Genomic DNA, 22,994 nt, shown 5'->3' on the forward strand with positions numbered 1-22,994 from the left:
CTCAGACCTTGAGGAGTAGAGGGATTGGGGAAAGAGCACTGTGCTGCTTTGCCTTCAAACTGTTAAATGTCACCCGCTACACCAGGGGTAGGCAACCTAAGGCCCGTGGGCCGGATGCGGCCCAATCGCCTTCTCAATTCGGCCTGCAGATGGTCCGGGAATCAGTGTGTTTTTACATGAGTAGAATGTGTCCTTTTATTTAAAATGCATCTCTGGATTATTTGTGGGGCATGGGAATTCGTTCATTTTCCCCCCAAAATATAGTCTGGCCCCCCACAAGCTCTGAGGGACAGTGGACCGGCCCACGGCTGAAAAAGGTTGCTGACCCCTGCACTACACTTTTGGTTCCACAGTATTTACAGCTGAGCTCCAAGACACCGACTGCTCTGGCAACCCACTCCTGAATGGCTCCTTGTGCTCATGGCTCCTCCAAGGAGTGTGTCCAATTCACACACAACCTTGATATGCAAGCAACACCCCTTAAGCCTCCTGGCATCTCCAACTAAGCCCAGTGTGCTGCATACTATTCCCAAAGGTGAAATAGATCAGATGTGGTTCATCTTTGCTTAAGGAAATGCTAATTATTATAATCAGGAAGAGGGTTTTCAGTCTGGCACTGAGGTTTGTTTGAATCCTGCTACTGATTCCAGCCTTATTGTCAGCCCAATACCTTTTCAGCTCCACAAGGAGTCTTAAAAAAATTATATTAATGAGACCATTTCATGGAGAAGCAGGCCTATTGACAGCCAAGGGAGCTAGGGTTGCTTGAATTATTTGGTTTTTACAAATTCCAATAGCGACTGGCCTGGACTAATGTGCAGATTGCAATACAGTTGTCTCTCGGATTTTTCCCTTCTCAGAATTTTGCAGTTTTTTCCAGTTCAAAAAACATACCTAAATGCATATAAAATAACATTTTAAGTTAACTATCCAACAGGTTTTTCTTTCTCCGCCAAGCACGCATAACCAAACTACGCTGCTGCTACTACTGTGATTCCTTCTTTTTCCCCAGAGCAAACAGCTGAAGTTTATTTTCACAAGGCGCAGCTCTCTTGGTGTCTGCCTCGCAAACAAAGCATCCCTCTGCATTCAATGAAACACATACATCTTATCTCCCAAGGCATCAACCCATTTCTCACCCTATTGATAGTGCTGCATCGTGCAATGGAAGCTTAGGCCAGCGTTTTATTTAACTTTTTATTCAGATTTTGTTTGATAATGCATATATCCATTTAAACAAATAACAAAATATAAACATAAATAAAGTATTTAACTTGTTGATTTCTCATTGTTATTATTTTATATTCTTTTAATGTTTTCTTATAAAATAAACCATTTTGACACCATAATGTCATTTTTCTTTACTTGATTTATACCACCTTTAAATAAATAGAATTTTTTTTAAAAAAAGTTCTCCCCCCCCACCACAAGTAAATAAATGTAAAAAAAGATTGACTTCCTGTTAATTCCTTATGCTTATACATATTCTAAAAACATGAATGTACATAAATCAATAATCATTCTTTGAAGTACTTGTCTATTACACTCTAACAACACTTTACATCCTTAGCTTCATTTTCCAATTACAGGTGGGTAGCCATGTTGGCTTCATCTGAAGAAGTGTGCATGCACACGAAAGCTCATACCAAGAACAAACTCAGTTGGTCTCTAAGTTGCTACTAGAAAGAATTTCCTATTTTGTTTCATTTTCCAACACATTATCTTTCTTTAATCACTCGAAAGCTGGCATAGTTAATGAGTTGTTACTATATTTTGAACGTATTTCTTATATCCATCCCATTTTTCATTAAATTGTTGCTTTGATTTACCTCTAAGACTATTTGTCAATTGGGCTATCTCTGCATATTCCTGTACTTTAGCTTGCCAATCTGTGATTTTTGGAGCCTCCTGTTCTTTCCAACCCACAAGGATTCTGGCTGCAGCCATTGCATATAAAAACACTTCTCTTGATTGCTTTGGAATATCCTTATCAAGTGTACTTAATAGCAATACCTCTGGTCTTTTTTTGAAGGTTATTCTCAGCATTTTTTTAATTCCTCATATAGTTGTCCCAAAATATCTTAATTTTCACACAAGTCCACTACATGTTCACCATTGTTCCCTCCACATCTCCAGCATACATTTGCCAAATGTTTATACATTTTTGACAATCTGGAGGGGATTAGATGCCGTATTTTTCGCTCCATAGGATGCTCCAGACCATAGGGCGCACCTCGTTTTTAGAGGAGGAAACCAGGGAAAAAATATTTTTCTGGTTTTCCTCCTCTAAAACCCATGTTTTGTTTTGTTTTTTGAGAATCAGCTCAAAAGTTTTACAGCTTTTTTTGCAAAGGATCAGTTCAGATTTGTGCAGCTTTTGCAAAGGGGGAAAAACATTGCTTACAAAACAGTAAGCACCAGTACAAACCAGTACAGACCAGTAAGAACCAGTAAAAGCCAGTATGCACCAGCAAGTAATAGGAAGCAAGAGGAAAGCGAACCAGTACAAACCAGTACGCACCAGTACAAACCAGTACAGACCAGTAAGCACCAGAAGAAACCAGTACACACCAGCAAGTAATAGGAAGCAAGAGGAAAGCGAACCAGTAGAAATCAGTACGCACCAGCAAGCAATAGGAAGCAAGAGGAACACGAACCAGTACAAACCAGTAAGCATCAGTACAAACCAGTACAGACCAGTAAGCACCAGTAGAAACCAGTACGCACCAGCAAGCAATAGGAAGCAAGAGGAACACAAACCAGTAAGCACCAGTACAAACCAGTACAGACCAGTAAGCACCAGTACAAACCAGTACGCACCAGCAAGCAATAGGAAGCAAGAGGAACACGAACCAGTACAAACCAGTAAGCACCAGTACAAACCAGTACAGACCAGTAAGCACCAGCAAGTAATAGAAACAAGAGGAAAGCAAACCAGTACAAACCAGTAAGCACCAGTAGGTAATAGGAAGCAAGAAGAAAGCAAACCAGTAAGCACCAGCAAGTAATAGAAAGCAAGAGGAAAAGTAACAGAAAGCCCCAAATGGCTGAAAAACTCAATTTCCCAGGATCCTCAGCCCTTGCAAAGGAACTACTAAGCAAGGGGCCTGGGCGGGGCAGGAAGGGAGCTAGCTCCCTTATCTCCCTCCTCGATCTCTTGCAATCAGCTGTTGAGCGGGTTCTTTTCAACACTCTGTTTCCCTCTTGTTAGCCTTTAGCTCTTTCTAAAACAGAAAAAGCAGGATCTGCCTTTCCTCCCTGTGCAATTTGGCTCCAGGGACAATGCATTTGCTCCATAAGACGCACAGACATTTCCCCTTACTTTATAGGAGGAGAAAAGTGCGTCTTATGGAGCAAAAAATACGGTATATACCATTCTTAAAATATTCTCTCTGGAATTATAACTCACTGTAAATTTCAGAGTCACATTCCATAAATTTTCCCATTCTATCATGATTGGATGTCCTATGTCTTGAGCCCATTTTGTCAGTTGCCTTTACTTCTTCATCCATAACCTCATAATCTAAGAAAAGTCTATACATTCTTGATAGTATCTTAGTTTTATTATTTAAAAGCTCTATTTCCAGTTTAGAGGTCTCCCAATCAAACCCAATCTGTTTATCTTGTTTAAATATTTCAAACAATTGATGATAATCTAACCAACTAGAAAAATACTCTTTTATATCCTCATATCTTTTGAGTTTTATTTGGCCATTTTCTTCTATTAGTAATTCCTTATACACTATCCATTTTGTTGTCATATTTTTCTTCTTAACTGCGGTTACCTCCAGTGGTGAAATCCATTTTGGGGTTTTCGGCTCTAAATACTTTTTATATTTGTCCCACACCTCACATAGGGCATTTCTTATGATGTGATTCATAAAGCCCTTATGGACCCTAGTTTTTCCATAATTGAGATATGCATGCCACACAAAACAGGGGTCATGGACTTCTAAATCCAAAACCTCTGAGTTATTCAGCAGATACCAGTCCTTCAACCATGACAGACATGAGGCCTTATAATACAACTTCACATCCGGAAGGCCATACCCTTCTCTTTCAGTAATGTCAATCAAGATCTTATGTTTTACTCTTGGCCTTTTCCCCATCCATATAAACTTTGAAATTTCTTTCTGCCACTTTTCTATACATCGGGATTTTCCTATAATCGGCATAGTTTGGAATAAAAAGTATCTTAGGCAATGCATTCATTTTGATAACTGATATACGGCCTAGAAAAAATAATTTCAATCTGCTCCATATCTCCAGTTGCCTTTTGATTTCTTCCCAGCATTTAACATATTTGTTTTCGTATTAATTTATATTCTTTGCCGTTAGCCATATTCCCAGATATTTGATTTTATGGTATGTTTTTATTTGTGTTATTCATTCTATGCCTTCCTTTTCAGTCAGTTGTATATTTTTGACTAATAATTTTGTCTTATTGAGGTTTAGCTTAAACCCTGAGACCTTGCCGAATTCTTGCATTATTTCCAACGCCTTGAGGAGACTTTCTTTCGGTTGTTCTGTAGTTATAATTAGGTCATCAGCGAATGCTCTCAGTTTGTAACTTCTGCATCCCAATCTTATCCCTTTTATATCTTCCTCCTCCCTGATTTTTTTTACATAAGATTTCCAATATCAAGATAAAGATTAATGGGGAGAGAGGGCATCCTTGCCTGACCCCTTTACTAATTTCACAGTCCTGTGTCGTTTCCCCGTTTATTATAATCTTAGCTTTTTGTTTCGTTTATATGGCATCTATCCCTTTCCTATATTGTTCTCCAAAATCCATTTGGATTAAGAGAACCTTCATAAATTTCCAGGATACCCTATCGAAGGCCTTTTCAGCATCTACCGCCATTAAAGCCGCTGGCTTATCTATTCTTAAATCTAAATATTCTAATATATTTATAATATTCCTGGTGTTACTTTGTATATGCCTTCAGGTAAAAACCCTGCTTGGTGTCTATGAATAATCTGCTGTAGTATTTTGTGATTCCTGATGTGCACACGATGCGCAATTTAGAATGAAGGAAGTTTCTTTATTTTGAGTCAGCTCTGTACTGGCTACACTGTCTGGCCATGGCTCTCCAATCATTATTCAAACCTTGTAACTTAAAGAATAAAAACCATAAAAGAAATAGCACTGTGAGGAGAGGTGTGATCATAGGGGAGAGCTGGAGGGGGGGGAATGGTTGGAAAAACACATTTTTAAAATACATATCTTTAAAGAAAAGAAAACAGCTACAAGCTGGAGACCATTTGCAGAAGGGAACTCTCACGTCCTAGTGTCTTCCACGCCTCCCTTCCCCATGCCCTTGAGAGGTCAACGCTGGATGAACTGAGCAAGGCTGCCTGTGCCACCCCACCACTTGCACAAGAGGTGTCACATCAGAATGGGGTGCCCTGCTTCCCTGCCACACAGATGTTGTGAAAAGCCCCATGTGGACTGGGTGGGTGAGTTGTGTGGGAGACCACATTTCAACACACTGTGTCTCTGCTCTTTGGCCAGGTGGTCCTTCGGGGTTCTGCTGTGGGAGATCTTCACGCTGGGTGGATCGCCATACCCAGGAGTTCCAGTGGAAGAGCTTTTCAAGCTGCTGAAAGAAGGTCACCGAATGGACAAGCCCAGCAACTGCACCAATGAGCTGTGAGTGTCGCCTCCTGGCTCTTTTCCAGGGGGCTGAGCAGCAGGCAGGCTGCCTCTCAGGTCTTTGGCATTGTGCTGGAATCAGACAAGGAGCACAGATGGGGTTCTTCCAGCCCTTGTCTTCAGTTTTCATTATAGTGTTGAAAGCACAGCATGACGCCAATATATTGTACATTGGGTTTCGTGGGGTGTTTATTTTATTTTATTTGCCATTTCTACAGCTCTTAGCCCTTTCCAGGTGAACAGAAATCCTGGAGGAGATTACATGTGATCTAATCTTCAGTGGTTATGTTAGGGGCTATCTCTGTTTCAGCGTTTGTTTGTTTGTTTGTTTGTTTGTTTACTGTCTCTGCTTGTGTCCAGGGCAGCTTGGGTTAAATAAAAATCAAAGACTTCATTAAAATAAATGCAACAGCAACAATACTGGCATTTCAAATTGACACGGCATATATCCAAGTGATCCCTAAACACAACAGATAAAATGTCCGAAAGTCCCCCTGGATGAGACCAAAGGCCATCTAGTCTAGCATCCTGTTTCTCATGGTGTTCTCCCCACTTGCAATTTCCAGCAACTGGCATTCACAGAAGCCCTGCCTCTGACCCTGGCCATTACACCTGGGAACCGTGGGCTCCCTTCTCCTCCAACCCAAATGCCAAGTAATTCAGGTTCATGCTTTCCCCTCCCAGAAGTCAAGAGAGCTGTTGATGGCATGAGGCCTCTTGCTGGAGGCCCTTCCGTAGCCTCGGGGCTGCAGCCGTGGAGTCTCTGTTCCTCCAGATATTTGAACTTGTCATGCGAGGGCATCTGAAGCAGAGTGGCTTGGTGGATCCTCTTTGTAAGTGGGAGCGAAAGGAAAGAGGGATGCTTTGAGCAATTCTGTCTGTTAGGTGCTGACTGAATCCCAAGGTCAGTCTGTTGCTATGACATGAGTTCCCAGAGATGGTTTTCCCTGCCAAGCTTGCAGGGCAGCCCGCGTGGAGAGCCCCACCGAGCGCAGCAGCCTGGCACAGCCTAACACAGAACCCTCGCTGACTGGCAGATGCATATTATGAGCACTGGCAGGAATTCAGCGTTATTTTCCCAGCCCTGCTGAAAGCTGTGCATGATAATAAACCAAGACTTCATTTCCTTTATATTTTTGTTTTTCTCAGCAGGAGAATATCCCAAATTGGGGGAGAAGGGAGCGGGGGGGGGGGTAAACTTGGTCTTTTGTCTTGAGCGACTCTCAGTCCCTTCCCAGTTTTTTCTAGCCAGCCTGGCCAGTGGCTGCTGTCAACAGACCCACCTCCCTCCTTCGCCACAGAATGAGGAGGATTTTGGTGCTCACACCTAAGAAGCGGCTTACACAAAGTGTAGCGAGCAAGTGTTGCTGCAGGCTCAAACAAAAACCCTTCTGGCATCATGATTCCCTTGGTTAGCATGCAGAGAAAGCCCAGCTGAAAGATCCAGACCCTGCTTCGTACTAAATTGCTATCAAACATGCAGTCGCATTAGTCTGCATGTTAATAGCAGAAATTAGAATTGCCTTCAGTGCCTTCCTTGCAAAATATTCATCAACAGTCATTGTTTCATTTGACTCTTATTTATAAAAAGCAGCAACCTTTGATTTAAAAGTGGTGTGCATTTATTTACAGCAGTTTAAAAACCTATGGGGAAGAGAGGGAGGGGAAATTCCACTGCACAAGCAGAAGTCCTGCTCACACAATGACTTGATGGGATACAAGCCTGTTACGTGCTTTCAGTGAAAATGAAGTTTACAGTTTGCAGCCTGTGTCTTCTCCCCCGGAGCCAAGAAGTCTGCTGTAGGCGCAAGTGTGGAACAAAGCAGGTCTCATGGTCTGCACTGGAGACCCCCTGCAAACCCCACATGCAGAAGAAAGGCAGGCATAGATGTAACAGAGAAATAAACAGGGTTCTATGATGGACTAGGAAAGACTTGTTACATGTCACAGGTGGTGGACAGAAACGTGGACTTAGATTGGGGTGGAGGACTTGGTTTCAAGGTTCTATGTGATTCATCACTTTGTCTCAGCTTCAATCTGAAACATTCTTCATAGGATTGTTGTAAGGATTTATGATCTCAGGAAGATCGTGGAGTGTTTGCAAGTTCAGTAAGGTGCAAGTGTTAGGGTAGCCTTGGCCAACCTGGTGCCCTCCAGGTGATGCTTTGGACCCCCACCCCCGCCACCACAACTTGTAGTCCAAAACATCTGCAGGGCACCAGGTGGGATGGAGAAAGTGCTGAAGCTGGGCTGGTTCCTGCGCTGAGTGAGAGTTCATCTCATTGAACAACCTCTTTCCAACAGTGGCAAACTAAGTGCCCCAGAGAAGTCTGCAGGAAGGGTGGGGAATCTTTTTGGAGCCAAGGGCCACATCACCCTGGTGGAAAGCTGTTGGAAGCTGTCAGACCAGCAAAAAATCTCACACCCTTCACACAGACAGACACGCGGGTTTATTTCCCATGGAAACACAGGCATTTATTTAATTCTTACCAACTCTACTCAAATTTCACCTTCCATTCTCTCCAATTTCCTTTTCTTTTTTTTTACAAAATATGTAAAAATAATGTCAAATAATGTCAATGCACAGCTGAACTGCAGTCTAAAACGTCAAAATACAGTTGCATCCCAAAAATTGCATGCATGCAATCACAAAATGCCCTTCTTGCATATGTGCTGCTGTGTCATTTCCCACCCTGCTTTGATCTTGTGGATTAATGAGCTACAGTTGCTGGTTTTGCAAAACACCAAAGGTCTGTTCTTCCCTCTCAGTTAGTCTCCTGAGCAGCTTAGGGGATGGAGAGGCCTTAGGGGATGGAGAGAGGCCTTAGGGGATGGAGAGAGCATTCCCTGCCAGACCTGGGAGTGATTGTCTTCTTATGCTCCCTGCCCACCAAATCTGATATTCAGAAGTCTACTGCCTCTAGACTCAGAGACTCCCTTTAGCTTCATGGCTTTGATGGAATCTGTTGCTTTTGTTGAACCTGTTTATAAAATAGCTGTTTCATGTTCTGTTATGTGTCCTGCAACTCTGTGCTAAACATTTTTCATCTGGTTCTCTCATTCTCTCTGTAAAGGTACATGATGATGCGAGATTGCTGGCACGCTGTCCCCTCCCAGAGACCCACATTTAAGCAACTGGTAGAAGACTTAGACAGGATTGTGGCCATGACCTCTAACCAGGTAAAATGCATCTTTTCCCAAAGATTGTACACTCCTGGGTGTCATTCTGTCTGTCTGCAAGGTTGCAGGGAGCTGCTTCCTGGACTAACCATTGGTTCAAAGCTCAATGCTTTGAGTCCCCTGGGGACTCTGGCTTTTGGGGCCTGCCAGGTCTTCTGTCTGGCTTTGGTTCCTGGTCTTGAGTGCTGCAACTAATTCCAGTGTTACTGTGGGAGAGTCGCTGGAGCACACACCATTTTGATACCTTTGTTCTGATAGGCCCAATTTTCCCTGGGTGTGGGAAAATTCGGGGTGAAGTGATTCACTGTTACTTTAATGCCCCTTTCTCTTTTTACTACCATTTGTCTCTTGGGGCTCCCCTCTCCTCTCCCCTGGCCTCCAGTCCCTGGGATGGCCAGTGCTTAAGCCCTCATGGCTCTTTCCTTCCCTCTAGGAATACCTGGACCTTTCCATGCCATTGGACCAGTATTCTCCTAGTTTTCCAGACACCCGCAGCTCCACCTGCTCTTCAGGAGAGGACTCTGTGTTTTCCCACGATCCCCTCCCTGATGAACCTTGCCTTCCCAAGCACCCACCTCAGCTTGCCAATGGAGGACTCAAAAGGCGCTGAGACTACAACTTCTGTGGGACGTTTGCGAACCCTCCGTGTACACAAGTGTAGCGTGTTTGTGTGCATGTGTTGAGGAGTGTGTATGTGTGTGTGCACTTCGCTTCCAGCTGGACTGGTGGTAGAGCACTACATGGGGCAGCCATCAGCCCCCTTCCAGCTGCCATAGTCATGATCCATTTTGGATAACCAAACCCACACCGCCCCCTTCTTCTCAAAGCTGCCATTATTGCAAGTCCTTGACCTCTGGAAGAGCAGCTCACAGGGAATCTCTGCTTGAATTTTTCCCATGAACTTAAGTTGAACTACGTCCCCTGCCCCCCTTTTGGCCAGTGACAAAGCAAAAAGGCAGAGCCAGACACCTGTGCTTCAATAGCAACATGCTGCCACTTCTCTGAAAAGGACTCTGGGGAGAACAACATTCCTTTGAAGAGAGTGGGCATTTTCTGCTCTCTTTACTTCCAGATGCAAGCAACAAAACCTCTTAACAGCTCAAGAAGCTGACAGCAAAGCCTGGGGTGCAAAGCCTGTGGCACAAGGACACTCTGGATTCAGCTGTCAACCGGAAAGTCTTAAAGTCAGCCAAGCCGCAGCAGCATCTGTGGCTGGAGGGCCTGCTGCCGTCTGTGATACCAGTCCGGATGGCTTCCTAATTCCAGTATTCTTGCAGCGCAGTCCTACGCATGCTTATGCTGGGACCAAGCCCCCGCTAGCCCCAGCAGGACTTCCTCCCAGGAAAATGGGCATAGGGCACAGCCGTGGTTTGTGCTTTGTTGACCAAACTTGGGAAGTGACCAGGTACCCCAAGGCCTGGGGCATCTTCACAGCACTTGATGTGAAACAGAGAGGATGCAGCCCAACAAAGCCAGTGCTCGGAAGGGGCTTTTTTTTAATTAAACAATCTTATGTACATAGCTGCAAAATGTATAAATATGAAATATATATTTACATGTCTTTTTTTAAGAAAAATTGCTGTTTACCAGAGTTAATATCACTTTGGTAGTAAGTCACTAGTGGCTGGTAGGTATCAGTTGCTATAAAAACAAATCCTATATTTTGCTACTTTTGCTGGTTTTTTGTTTTGTTTTAAATTATGTTCTAAAACTTATTTCAATTTAGGTACTACAATAAAATTGCTGCTGCTTCAGTTTTATATGGGGTTATATTAAACAGTGATTTTTTTTTTGTTAAAGTTGATTTCCCTTTGGAAAGCTGTTGTGAAATTATCTCCCTCCTTTCTTAGGCTCCTCCTCCCTTGCCCTGCCATTGATTTCTGCCCCTGCTGCTGAGTGCAGCCTTTGGATTTGGTGCCCAGCCAGAGGACATTCAGTTCACCTTACTGATGCAAGAATAGGGTGTCTGTGTGCCAATGGTTCAGTTTCTAGGTTCAGAATCTTGGTCCACAGTGGGGCTGAAGCCACATGAGAATGAGGAACCCTTTTCCAGCCGTGTCTGTGCATTTCTTTGATGTTTTGCAGGTAGAAATGGCTCTTGCCCTTTTGGGGGGTAGAAACTCTTCCCAGCTGAGTTTTGACATCCTTTTGCTCTGGCAACTTGGAACCCAGATCAAGACCAGCTCAAGAGCTGCCTCTGGCCCTGCTTCAGGCTTCTCATGATGCTTGGGTCAGCCCCAGCTTCTCGTTTTGTCCAAACAAACTTTTCCCCTGCCCAGGCAGTGCCAAGGAGGAACTCCACGAATGCCTTAAAATGAGCTGTGGAAACCTGCATGTCCATACAAGATGAGAGGAAATGCACTCGTGCCTCCCTCCCTCCCTCCTTTCCTTCCATGGGAGCAACCTAGCAAATTACAGTGGTACCTCGGGTTGCGGACACGATCCATTCCAGGGTGCCGTTCGCACCCCGAAAAATCCGCAACCCAAGCAAGAATATCATGCATGCGCGGAAGCACAATGTTGCACGTGGCGAAACCCAGAAGTAAACACTTCCGGGTTTGCCACATTCGTAACCCGCGCCATTCGCAGCCCACAGCGAACGCAACATGAGGTACGACTGTAGTCAGAATTCTTCATTTCCTATCAATTCTTTTCCAATAGCTAGTTTGGCCCTGAAGCCTTATCCAGGTCTCCTCTAAAGCAGCCAGGAACACCTGGACTAGAACTGCACAATTTTGAGCCATGAGGTAGGGCAAGACCATTCCTTGTGCCCAGTGCTATTTTTCAAGAAGTAGAGGCACCGGAACTCACCATGAATGCCTCCCTTGTTCTCTTAGAACGGCGATGGCGCCCACCTGAGAGGGACCAGAACTGAGTTCCAGCTGGGGAAAAAGCCCTGTTTGCACCAATACTTTAAACTCTTCCAGCACCCATTATATCAGCCGTTGCCAACCTGGTGCCCTCCAGATGTGTTGGGTTACAGCTGCCATCAGCTGGGGTTGATGACCATTACAGTCAAAAACATCTGGAAGGCACCATGTTGGGAAGGCTGCTCTACTTTTCATGTTCCCCAAATAATCGACACAGCACCTGGCTTCCAGAATGGCATGCAGACTGCCAAGTCCTCTTCCTGCTTTCTCCCCCAGTCTAGACTAAGAAACAAGAGTTTGCTTTCTGTTCCTCAGTGGTATCCTGGAAGCTAGAGCCATGCCAGTCATACTTGAAAGCTTGCCCTGCCTTTGTATAGAATCAGATTTTTGTGCTTTTAAAAAATTCTGTAACAAATTTGGTGGTATTGTAATTTATTTTTTAAGATTTTAACAGAGTCCTGCAACCCTCCTTGACATTAGCTGATATTCTTGTTCCCTCTCCCCTTTGTGTGCCTTCTTTTTCTTATGGGGAAAATGAGAATAAACCATGCAAATTTATGTAAATGTTACATACCTTATTTGAAGTCCAGAATCTGTGGGTTTCAGCCTGTGGACTTGAACATCTGAAAGCCAAGAGCAGCCAGGCTTTCTGGCTTAGGGGATCCACTCTTCCCCCCCCCCCCCGATCTACCAGTTGGAAGAAGTCATGACATGGTACCTCATAGTCACTGCAGGGCAACACAGAGGAGGAGACACTCACCGAACGACTTCTTGGGGGACAGGGAAGAAAGGCCATTAAATGTTCTGTACATCTCAGCAGCAGCAGATCAACCAAACACAATCCACACATGACAATAATGGATGTTGTTAAGAAGCTAAGCATTTTGAAGTCTTTCTAGAAAGCATTAAACCATTTTACAAAGCAGAAAGACAGGTGTAGCTGTTAAGAGTGCTCTATTAGGTCCTGGGGGACCAGGGTTCAAATCTCCACACATCTGTGAAAGTGACATTGGGCCAGTGGTGTGTTTGTGCCTTAAACATAAGGCTAGTCCCAGGGACCATAATTGAATCCATGACAGAGCAGATAACTCCAAAAGTGAGCCAAGCAACAAACTATGCTGCTACTTAAACACATGCATTATATGTGCTTAAGGAATTAAGCAGTGAAGCCACAAGACAGATGGGCACGTGTATAAATGTGTACATGAGCCAGACATACGTACTCGCCACCTGTCCATAGCAAACTCAGCACAGGAGAAGACCTACAGACCACACAAAACACATAAGAAAAGGGATCCTCTGCCTACCTGCACCTTGGAAATGTCTTAGCACTCCGCTCGCACCAAGTTCTTGCAACCTCTCTCGCACCCACGGGCCTCCAGAGCAGTCAGGAAGAGGCATGGTGGTGGCAAGTGGAGTTGTCCCCAGCCACCCCATGTTCAACTGCTGCTCCTGGAACAAGGGGTGGCATCTAGTCAAGCCTTAGGTTCTCAGAGCAGCCAGCCAGCTGCCCCTGGCAAGGTCATATCATAAGCAGGACATGGAACACAAAGCCTCCCCCCTTGATTTCACGCCTTGGGGGCTACAGCACATAAGAATTTTTCTTTCCTTAGAAAGAGAAAAGGGCAACTGAGAAAGGGGGTGGCCTTGCCACCAGGAAGAAGCTCCCAACTGATCACCGCCAATAGAATTCAGCCCTTGGCAGGAAAAAAAATGGCTCTCCACTTCTGTTTGAAGCCTTTACCAATATATATATATTCTTTAATTTGCTTGCTGGATTTAAAGATTTATTTTGAAGCAGCGGCCTTCCTGTCACTATTTTGAATGAAGATTTGAAAACTTAAAACTGTCCCCCAGTGGGAAATGGTGTAATTAAATAGAACTGGTTTGTCTGTAGAAGATGTCTGCTTTTAAACTGATAAGGGGTTCTGCGTATGGTGCTACTTACGTTTTCGTAGTGAAGGTAAAGCTGCAGCACACACTTTTCCACTGCATCTTCCAATGCAATTTGGAAGTGTCACATTCATAAAAATCCAGTTGTAATGGAAAGGGGAAATATAGCTGAGTGGACACTCCAGAGAGTGAGCTCCTGCAAATCAAGCAGAAATTGAGCTGTAGTTCTCTGAGAAGTAAATTTATTACAAATCTTACTGTCACAGTACATGGGAAGCTGGGTCCATCTAATTCAGCAACAGCTCTCTAGGATTTTGCAGTGCCTCTCTCTCCATGAGCTACAGCCCTTCTTTACTATGTACAAACTCCTCCCTGCTCACATTGTAAGGAGAGAGTTCACAATCCTTGATTTAGCATCCAAAACAGGGATCGTGGTTTTAGTCCGGTCAATATACAAAATGACCTGGGCAAAATTGCAACATAAACGCTATTAATGGCATTTTTATGAGAATTGGGTGTAGAATAACATTAAAAATTAGACAAAATTAAATGACAGGAACACTGAAATCGTGATTTCAAAATGGCCGACCTGCTGTATCAATTGTATTGTATTTTGATTAGTTTTCTAAACTGAATTGTGTGTATCCTATGTTTTTTAATTGTTGTTACCAAACGTCAGGGAAAATAATACAAAGTTGTCGTTGATCTAGTTATTAGGCTACATAATTTCTGTATTTAAATGTTTGCTAAAAATAACAAAGTGAAAGCAATGGTACATTGAAACAAGGTCACAATAAGGCGCTTGAACCAGAACTTTTATTATGTATTACAAATAACGAAAGCAGACATCAGTCATCCATATCATCTTCTATATCAGAACAATGTTCAATCAACAACACATTTTCACAACCAATGGTCTGGCACTGACCACAAGCTGTTGAACATGGAAAACTATTTTTTTTGCACATGTAACGGAATGTACAACAACCAGTGGTGCAGTTACAGTGGATAACTTTCAAAAGACTTTCAGGTGCAGGGGCCATGTCTGACATCACAGGGTGAAGCTGGTTGTCCTCCTTTATCATCCAACCCCAGTCATTAGGTCGTAAACCCTCTTTGTGGCATGACCATTCCATTATCTGGTAATATGATCAAAAACTATGGAATTTTGTTGCAGATGTAGTTGGTGGTAGACGTTCTGGTGCAACGAAAGAGTTTCTTGATGTTACTTTGTCCACTAGTATGCGATGTCATAATGTTCCAAGGGTATCATCAACTTTTCCACCAAAAAGTATAACCATCGCCTTCTGACCAGCATCTTCTATATTGATATGTAACTGATCTTTCAAACAAAATGCCGATGCTAATTCACGAAGTCGATTATCTGCAATAAGTTTGTTGAAACATTTGCCTTTTCCTATCCCAAATATTCTGGATGTGCTGTCACAGCAATACAAGCAATAATGTCAAATGTGTGGTTTGGATTTTTTCCTTGTTTATCACTACGAAAATACAAATTAAATTCCGTTTGATGGTTAGCATGGTACAGGAGTAGAATCAATAAATCGGAATCTTCTCCAATCACAGTAGTAGTTTGGAACTGAGGTGATGCCCCAGCTGCCTTCACAATTTCAACATCAGCATCTCCTTCACCTAGTACAACAGTGCATCCTTGTCTCTTCAAATGTTCAGCTATGAGAAGAATGATTCGCTGTTTGTTACTTTCATTGGAAAGTAAGTTGTCTTGTTTTAATATGAATTTAGTTTGCGGAGAGAAGTGTACTTCAGGGCTAGAGAACATAGATTTTCGACATTTGTGAGTCATATCTTTAATGGATGGGAAGTTTTCATAGCTGTCAAAGACAATAATAACTTTCCCATAATGAGTGGTAAAATTCGCATAAGAACATGCTATGTCATCATACCTGTTGTCTTTGTCCATGGAGCATAGACAGCATCTTAAAAAGCAGAGACATCACCTTGCCAACAAAGGTCCATATAGTTAAAGCTATGGTTTTCCCAGTAGTAATGTATGGAAGTGAGAGCTGGACCATAAAGAAGGCTGATCGCCGAAGAATTGATGCTTTTGGTGCTGGAGGAGACTCTTGAGAGTCCCACGGACTGCAAGAAGATCAAACCTATCCATCCTTAAAGAAATCAGCCCTGAGTGCTCACTGGAAGGACAGATCCTGAAGTTGAGGCTCCAGTACTTTGGCCACCTCATGAGAAGAGAAGACTCCCTGGAAAAGACCCTGATGTTGGGAAAGATGGAGGGCACAAGAAGGGGACGACAGAGGATGAGATGGTTGGACAGTGTTCTCACAGCTACCAACATGAGTCTGACCAAACTGCGGGAGGCAGTGGAGGATAAGGGTGCCTGGCGTGCTCTGGTCCATGTTGTCACAAAGAGTCGGACACGACTGAATGACTGAACAACAACAAATGTCATCATACGTTTCATGCTCCTTCCATTTAAGGCAATGCAGCAGCGGACCACCATCTAACACGAATTGATCACTTCTTGGAATGTATTCAGTACTACAACTATTCTGTTTCTGCATCACATATTTTTTGATAACATGTACTATCTGTGGCTTGTCAGCCTTCCTGGGTATAGAGCATGATTTGAACAATGAATGTGGGTATGAGCACAATTCATACTGCAGCACTTCTTCCAAATTTAGTTCGCCTGTGTTAACAATGTCCAATAGCCTTTGAAACAGCAATGCTGGGTCAATCGTTCTTTCATCATCTCCAGTAATTTTCAGTGCAGCAGAGAACGCTAATGTTTTAACTTTGTCAGAACGCTTACATATATATGCAAAAACTTCTTGGTCAATAAGTTTAGCTACAATGACCTTACCAACTTCTTGCAATTCATGCACATTAACATTTGCCAAATCTGCAGTTACACCTGTTACAATATTATGCAGACTTGACTCAGGTGTAAATGGCGAGAATGCTTGCAACTTGCTCAATACCGGTTGTGAATCACTTTTGTCTCTAATCAGCCTTGCACTAGATAGCTCCTTGTGTTGTTCACTTGATGAATATGACACATTGGTAAACTCTTGCATAGCTAGATTATACCCTGACGATACAGGCAATGATAAAGACCAAACTGCTCTCTGAACGCCAGTCAATCCACTTCCTCTGGTCAAACCCCCTGTAGTTTTAAGAGAGCGCATCAGACATTGTTCGATTACTAAGTCAGAACCCAATCCTGCCCAGTACCATTCACTTCTGCGTATCACATGAAATCCTTTTTCAAACATTGCAGAAACAGTCGCATTTGTTGTTGGCAACAGAATTATATTCTGCAAATATAGGTATGCTGATTTCAAGTAATTATGGTGACCCACAGCTGCGAAAATGGGTAGACACTGATTTATGGCCTCAATATGCATTTTCCATGAACCAGTTCTATCTGCTGTGATGAGTTTTCTAGCAAGATCAACCATATTTTGATACTTAAGCCATAGTTTACTTGTTGCTGAGTTTGCTTTCAGTTCGCTCTTCTTTGCATCCAATGCACAGCTTATGTGTATCATAGTCTGTGAAGAATCCACTTCTTCTATAGTTTTGTTACAGGACACTAGTGAATCATACAGTGCAGAAGCTTCTTTTAAGACCTGGGGGAATTCTGAATGATCTTCAATTATCTGCGACATTATTTCAGCACTTAAGCATGAATCGAGAATCAAATGTCCATGAAAAGTTCTTGATACTGATTTCCCATTTAACATATGCACTACTGTATTTTCCCCATAAATCTCTTTGAGGATTTCTTTAAGGCCCGATCCTGCCATGAGTGTACCAATGGCCCCAAGAATATTCATGAAAGTATGAAAGGAACCAAGCAATGGAATGATGTCGTTGAGAGCACTACCATCACATGATGAATGAACTATTTGTGATGCTTTCCAAAAGAGTGGCTGATCAAATGTTATGATGGTTGGTATATTGTGCTTAAGAGCTAAATCTCGTAGGTATGTTAAGGTAGACAGGATGCAAGTCATTTCAGTGGGCTTCATATCAATGATAGGTAGGAAAAGTACTGATGATTTCTCAACTTTCTGGTTGTTTTGGTTATTATGTATTAAGTGCATCATTCCAGACCAGCCAGGCATTGGTTGTTCAAAGTTCCTTTTTTTTTTTTTTTGTATATATATATAATAATCTTTATTTCAAAATATTTTAAAAGAATACATTCACACACAAATATACAACAAAGAAAATGCAAATCATACAATACAAACACAATCACAAAAAAGATAACCAATAACCCCCCCAAAAAACGAAAAAAACAATGAAAAAAAATTAAAAAATTAAAAACAATGACTCCCCGTCATTTGTATATCGTTTCCCTCTACGTTGTAACATTTCTTACTTTTCCTCACCATACAATACAATACCACCATCTAGCATATGCATCAATCTGTCATATAATATACTATCCATCTATATATTCCCTTATGTGTCTCATTCTAGACAAATCACCAATTCTGTTTTCATACCTTCTTTAATCAAGTAATCCTCCACATATTTCCACTCACTTTTGATTTTTTGTTTTGGGACATTTCTAATTGCTGCTGTTATCTTTGCTAAATTCATATATTCTACTAATTTAATCTGCCAATCCTCAATTGTTGGGATCTTCTCCCCTTTCCAATTTTGAGCAATCAACATCCTCGCCGCTGCACATGCATATAGAAATACATTTCTCCTATCTTCCGGGATATTCTCAGGGATCAAGCTTAAAAGGAAGGCTTCTGGCTTTTTCTCAAACGTCACCTTCAACATTTTTTTCATTTTGTCATACACCTCGCTCCAGAATTTAGCAACCTTAATACATTTCCACCAACAGTGGAAATAACTACCTACCTTCTCCTGACATTTCCAACATTTATCCGAATTGTTTTTATAGATTTTTGCTAGTTTTTCTGGTGTCAGATGCCACCTGTATACTAGCTTCATCATATTTTCTCTAATTCCCATGCAAGCAGTGAATTTCATGTTTACCTTCCACAACCTATCCCACTGGATTCTATAAATTGTTCTTCCAAAATCCTGTGCCCATTTTATCCAAACACTTTTAACCTCTTCCTCTTTTAAATCCCATTCTAATAAAAATTTATAGATTTTTCCTAATATCTTATTAGAATTCTCAATCAATAACTCTTGTAATTTAGACTTCTCTTCTCTAATTCCTAGTTCCTTGTGCTTCCGAAATAGACTTTGAATTTGATAATATTGCAACCAGCTATCACAATGGCATTTAATTAGATGGTATGGTTTTAATACAAATTGATCATTCTCTTTCATTAGCAAATCTCTGTATGTTAGCCATCTTCCTTCCTTACTCCTGCTGTTAATTGATGTCATTTCTATTGGCGATGCCCACCACGGAAATTTGGTCTCCAATAAATTTTTATACTCCACCCAAATATTAAATAATGATTTTTTAAATATATGATCTCTAAAATTCTTACTATTTCCTTTCTTTTCCTCTAATAGATATGAATGCCATCCTCCTACATTCCTAAAACCTTCTACTTCTAGTAATTCTTGATCTTCTAATAGGATCCAGTCTTTCAGCCAGCATAGACAGGCGGCAGCATGATATAATTTAAGGTTTGGAACTCCCCAACCGCCCCTTTCCTTTACATCCATTAACACTTTATATTGGATTCTCGGCTTTTTCCCCATCCAAATGAAATTACTAAAATCCCTTCTCCACAACTCAAATGTTTCTTTTTTCACCATAATTGGCAACATTTGAAATAGAAACAGGATTCTCGGTAATACAGCCATTTTTAATGCCGCTATTCTCCCTGATAAAGTCAGATTTAACCTCTTCCATCTTTCCAATTCTTCCTTAATTTCCTTCCATAATTTAGAATAATTGTTTTCAAACAAATTTATATTACTTGGGGTAACCCAAATCCCCAAATATTTAATCTTATTAACTATCTCCCATTCCAAATCTAACTTAAGTTTTTCCAATTCATTTTTCCTTATATTCCTTATATACAGTTTCCACAGCAGATCTACTTTGACATTTGTGGGATAGATATCAGGCAATATTTTAAACTTATTGCCTCTGAGAGTACTGGATGCAAATCGATATTCATGAATGTTGATAGATGCAGCAGCTTTTAAGTCACAGCTCAATATATTCATTCTTGGAATACAACGAGAAAAGGTTTTTGCTGGGGTTATTGCTGCTATCATCCCCATACCATGGAATGTGTTCTCACCAACAGTATAAGAATATTGTGATCAATATTGTCCACAGCTAGAAGAACGTGACTGTTTTCAACATTTTCTAATATATCAACAATTAAAAAAAATAGGATACACACAATTAAGTTTAGAAAACTAATCGAAATACAATACAATTGATACAGCAGGTCGGCCATTTTGAAATCACGATTTCACAGTGTTCCTGTCATTTAATTTTGTCTAATTTTTAATATGTTATTCTACACCCAATTCTCATAAAAATGCCGTTAATAACGTTTATGTTGCAATTTTGCCCAGGTTCCAGCATTTTTTTCTGTAGTTTGCCCGGACTATTTGTTTTGTTCCCTCCAAGCCATGGTTTATGGTTTGTTGAAATAATGCAACACTAAGCCAGAAATCATGGTTTATTTTCTCCCAGCATGAGTGGGAAGGAGCAATTAACTATGGTTTACTGTCATGGGCGAATTGGATTACTGTAGTTTAAGGAATAGCACTTAAATTGAAATCCTCTGCAGATTTTATTGGAAGTGAAACTAGCTGAACACACTGTTCTCTTGCAGACATAACACTAAGTTATGGTTTAACATCATGAACTAGCCTTGAACGTGTGATATTTTCTCTTCTGGCATGATTACAAAGAGAAGATTGGAAGAGTCTTTTAAACTAAGCAAATCATAGTTACTTGAGAGATTAGTTTGCACGTAACACTACATGAGTTTCATGCTATGTGCTGGTGTCCTCACCTTATTTCCTCCCACATGACCAGAAGAAAGAGTTTTGTAACATTTTCATTTCACTTTCCATGAATGCAGTACAGTAGTACCTTGGTTTAAGAACAGTCCTGTTTACGAACAATTTGGTTTACGAACTCCACGAAACCAGTAGTGTTCTGGTTTGTGAACTTTACCTCGGTCTACAAACAGAAACCAAATGGTGCAAGGGCACCGACGGCAGAAGGCCTCATTAGGGAAAGCACGCCTCGGTTTAAGAATGGACTTCAGGAACGGATTAAGTTTGTAAACCGATGTACCACTGTATTGGTTTCAAACAAACTGGTTAGCTTAATAAGTCCGCTTCATAGGCCGTGGTTTGAGAGAGGCTTGTTTAGAAATTGACCAGAGTTTGTTTGAAATCACAATCCATACATAACAAGGAAGAATTCGTGGAAAATGAAATTCCTTCTCCCAGCCATGTAGGGGGAGAATGGAGACGGAAGAAGATGCATGGAATGTACTAAGCCAAAGTGTAGCAATACATCCAGACAAAATACATCCAGTCTTGCATCCAGGGAAGCATGCACAGGATTAGTATAGATGCCTTGGAAGGTCCACAGAGTCCCAGAGGTAGAGCGTAGCATTATGGTCTGTGCACCAGAAAAGCAAAGCCGCATCTCCCATTAAATACAAAATGGGGAGCAATTTTCTGCTTTTTAATTATACCCTCAGATGTGCCCCCCAAGGTGGGTAGCCTGCCCCATCCAGTCTCCTATCCAATGGATCCTGCAGCTGAGGTCAAGTACTTGCCCTTTTTCTCAGTAATTTTTTGGGGCAGGACATCATCTTCACGTTCCATCTGTTAACTTCTGACCCAAGTTCTGATGTTACACTACAAACAGGTTTCAACTTCAGAGCCACTGCGGTGGCTTTGCAGTTGCATTCTCACAAACTTTTCCTGATTTAACTCTTCCAAACCTATTTTGCTGTCACCCCTTGAGAAATTTCTGACAAGTTCTGGGTCTCTTCCAGCTCTGCAACCTGTTTTGTAGGACAGCCTGTACTCCTCAGATTCATGTCCGTGTCCATGAGGGCCAACACCATCTGTAGTGTTCTTATGGGACAGATCAAAATTAATTTGTGCACCCCCTTCCAGCTCAGCAGAGGGAATGGAGGCTCCAGTGTTCCTTCCATCAGCCAACCCCTGACCCTCCTGGATGTTTAAAAAATGTGGAAAATTAGCCATGGCCTGTGAGGGCCAGATGTTTTGGCAGTGCCTTGCATCTTGCTTCTCTCTCATGGAATAGCTTCATCCCAAGGACAGCTGGGCTCTATTTGCATCCTGAAATGTGACCAATTGAGCATAACAGTTTAACTGCATCCCTCCTGGACCAGAAGGCAGAATACCTCCCAGGGTAGTGGGCTTTGTGTTCACGTCCCCTTGGGCACAGAGTGGGTTGCTCCAGTCAAATGTCATTCTTCTCCTTCCAATCTCTTTTGGTCATATAACTGGTCTCTTCTTGCTGCTGCACAGATGGATGTGCTTCCTCAGCCTTATGTTCTTGGCCAGGACAAGCTAAATCACTTTCCTGTAAGCTGCTGACTCCTTCCCATTAACCTGCCCAGCACTAGGATGTGACGGGACTCTTGTGACACTCACCTTCGCTGACCCGCCCTGCCCCAAATTGTTTGCATCAGCCCTGCAGCTGAGCAGTGATGTGCACGTGCTTTAAAAGGAGAAAGCACTGTTCTGTGATGTGACATGTAGAAACACAGGGCTTTTTTCTAGCAAGGACAGAACTATACATCCCTGGTCTTGCTTCTTACAATCCTAAATGGAACCGAGCAAGGGGAGGTGTATGCAAATATTTGTTTTCCAAGGGAATTGCTTGTCGTAGGAGAGATCTGCATCCCCTGATGGTGGGCTCGCCTGTTTATTGCCAACAAGAGAGCTGCTAAATATGCTAATTTTGATCCTGCATCACTCCACTCGGATACAAAATGTATTTCTAGGAGAAGAATTAATTATCCAATTGAAGGTGCCAAACTGCACACCCCATCAGTCTGAATATAATAGCAACAGCTTGAATTGGCCCGGTAGCAAATGGACAACCAATGCAGATCTCTGAGCTCTGGCATTAGATGCTGACAAGGCCTCCCTCCTGTCAGCCATCGTGCTGCGTCATTCTGCACCAACTGCAGTGTCTGGATCCCATGTGAGGGAAGCCCCACATGGAGTGTATTGCAGCAATTATATCCAGTCTTTATTGAGCACTCGTTCTGATTTGCATGGGGGCAGGACAGTTATACAATAATGAATACAATATTCATCCTGCATTCAACCCCATTTGCTTGCGAGGTATTTATTTCTTCCTGTTCATTCATTCCACACTTTTTCAAGCATTTCCTCAGCACTTTCCCAACCATAAAAGTCTG

The 22,994-nt window shown here is 42.1% G+C and overlaps 1 protein-coding gene across 4 annotated transcripts in view; it reads left to right on the top strand.

The window, feature by feature from the left end:
* Positions 1-10,596, top strand: part of FGFR1 (fibroblast growth factor receptor 1) — a 76,049-nt gene extending 65,453 nt beyond the window's left edge. For all 4 annotated transcript variants that reach the window (XM_033171885.1, XM_033171887.1, XM_033171888.1 and 1 more), the window contains exons 15-17: positions 5,516-5,653; positions 8,731-8,836; positions 9,270-10,596. In XM_033171885.1, coding sequence (XP_033027776.1) covers positions 5,516-5,653; positions 8,731-8,836; positions 9,270-9,446 — 421 coding nt within the window. In that variant the 3' untranslated portion in view covers positions 9,447-10,596. The remainder of the gene's footprint in view (positions 1-5,515; positions 5,654-8,730; positions 8,837-9,269) is intronic.
* The last annotated feature ends 12,398 nt before the right edge of the window (positions 10,597-22,994 follow it).

Source organism: Lacerta agilis, chromosome 15 (genome assembly GCF_009819535.1).
Source record: "Lacerta agilis isolate rLacAgi1 chromosome 15, rLacAgi1.pri, whole genome shotgun sequence".
NCBI lineage: Eukaryota > Metazoa > Chordata > Lepidosauria > Squamata > Lacertidae > Lacerta > Lacerta agilis.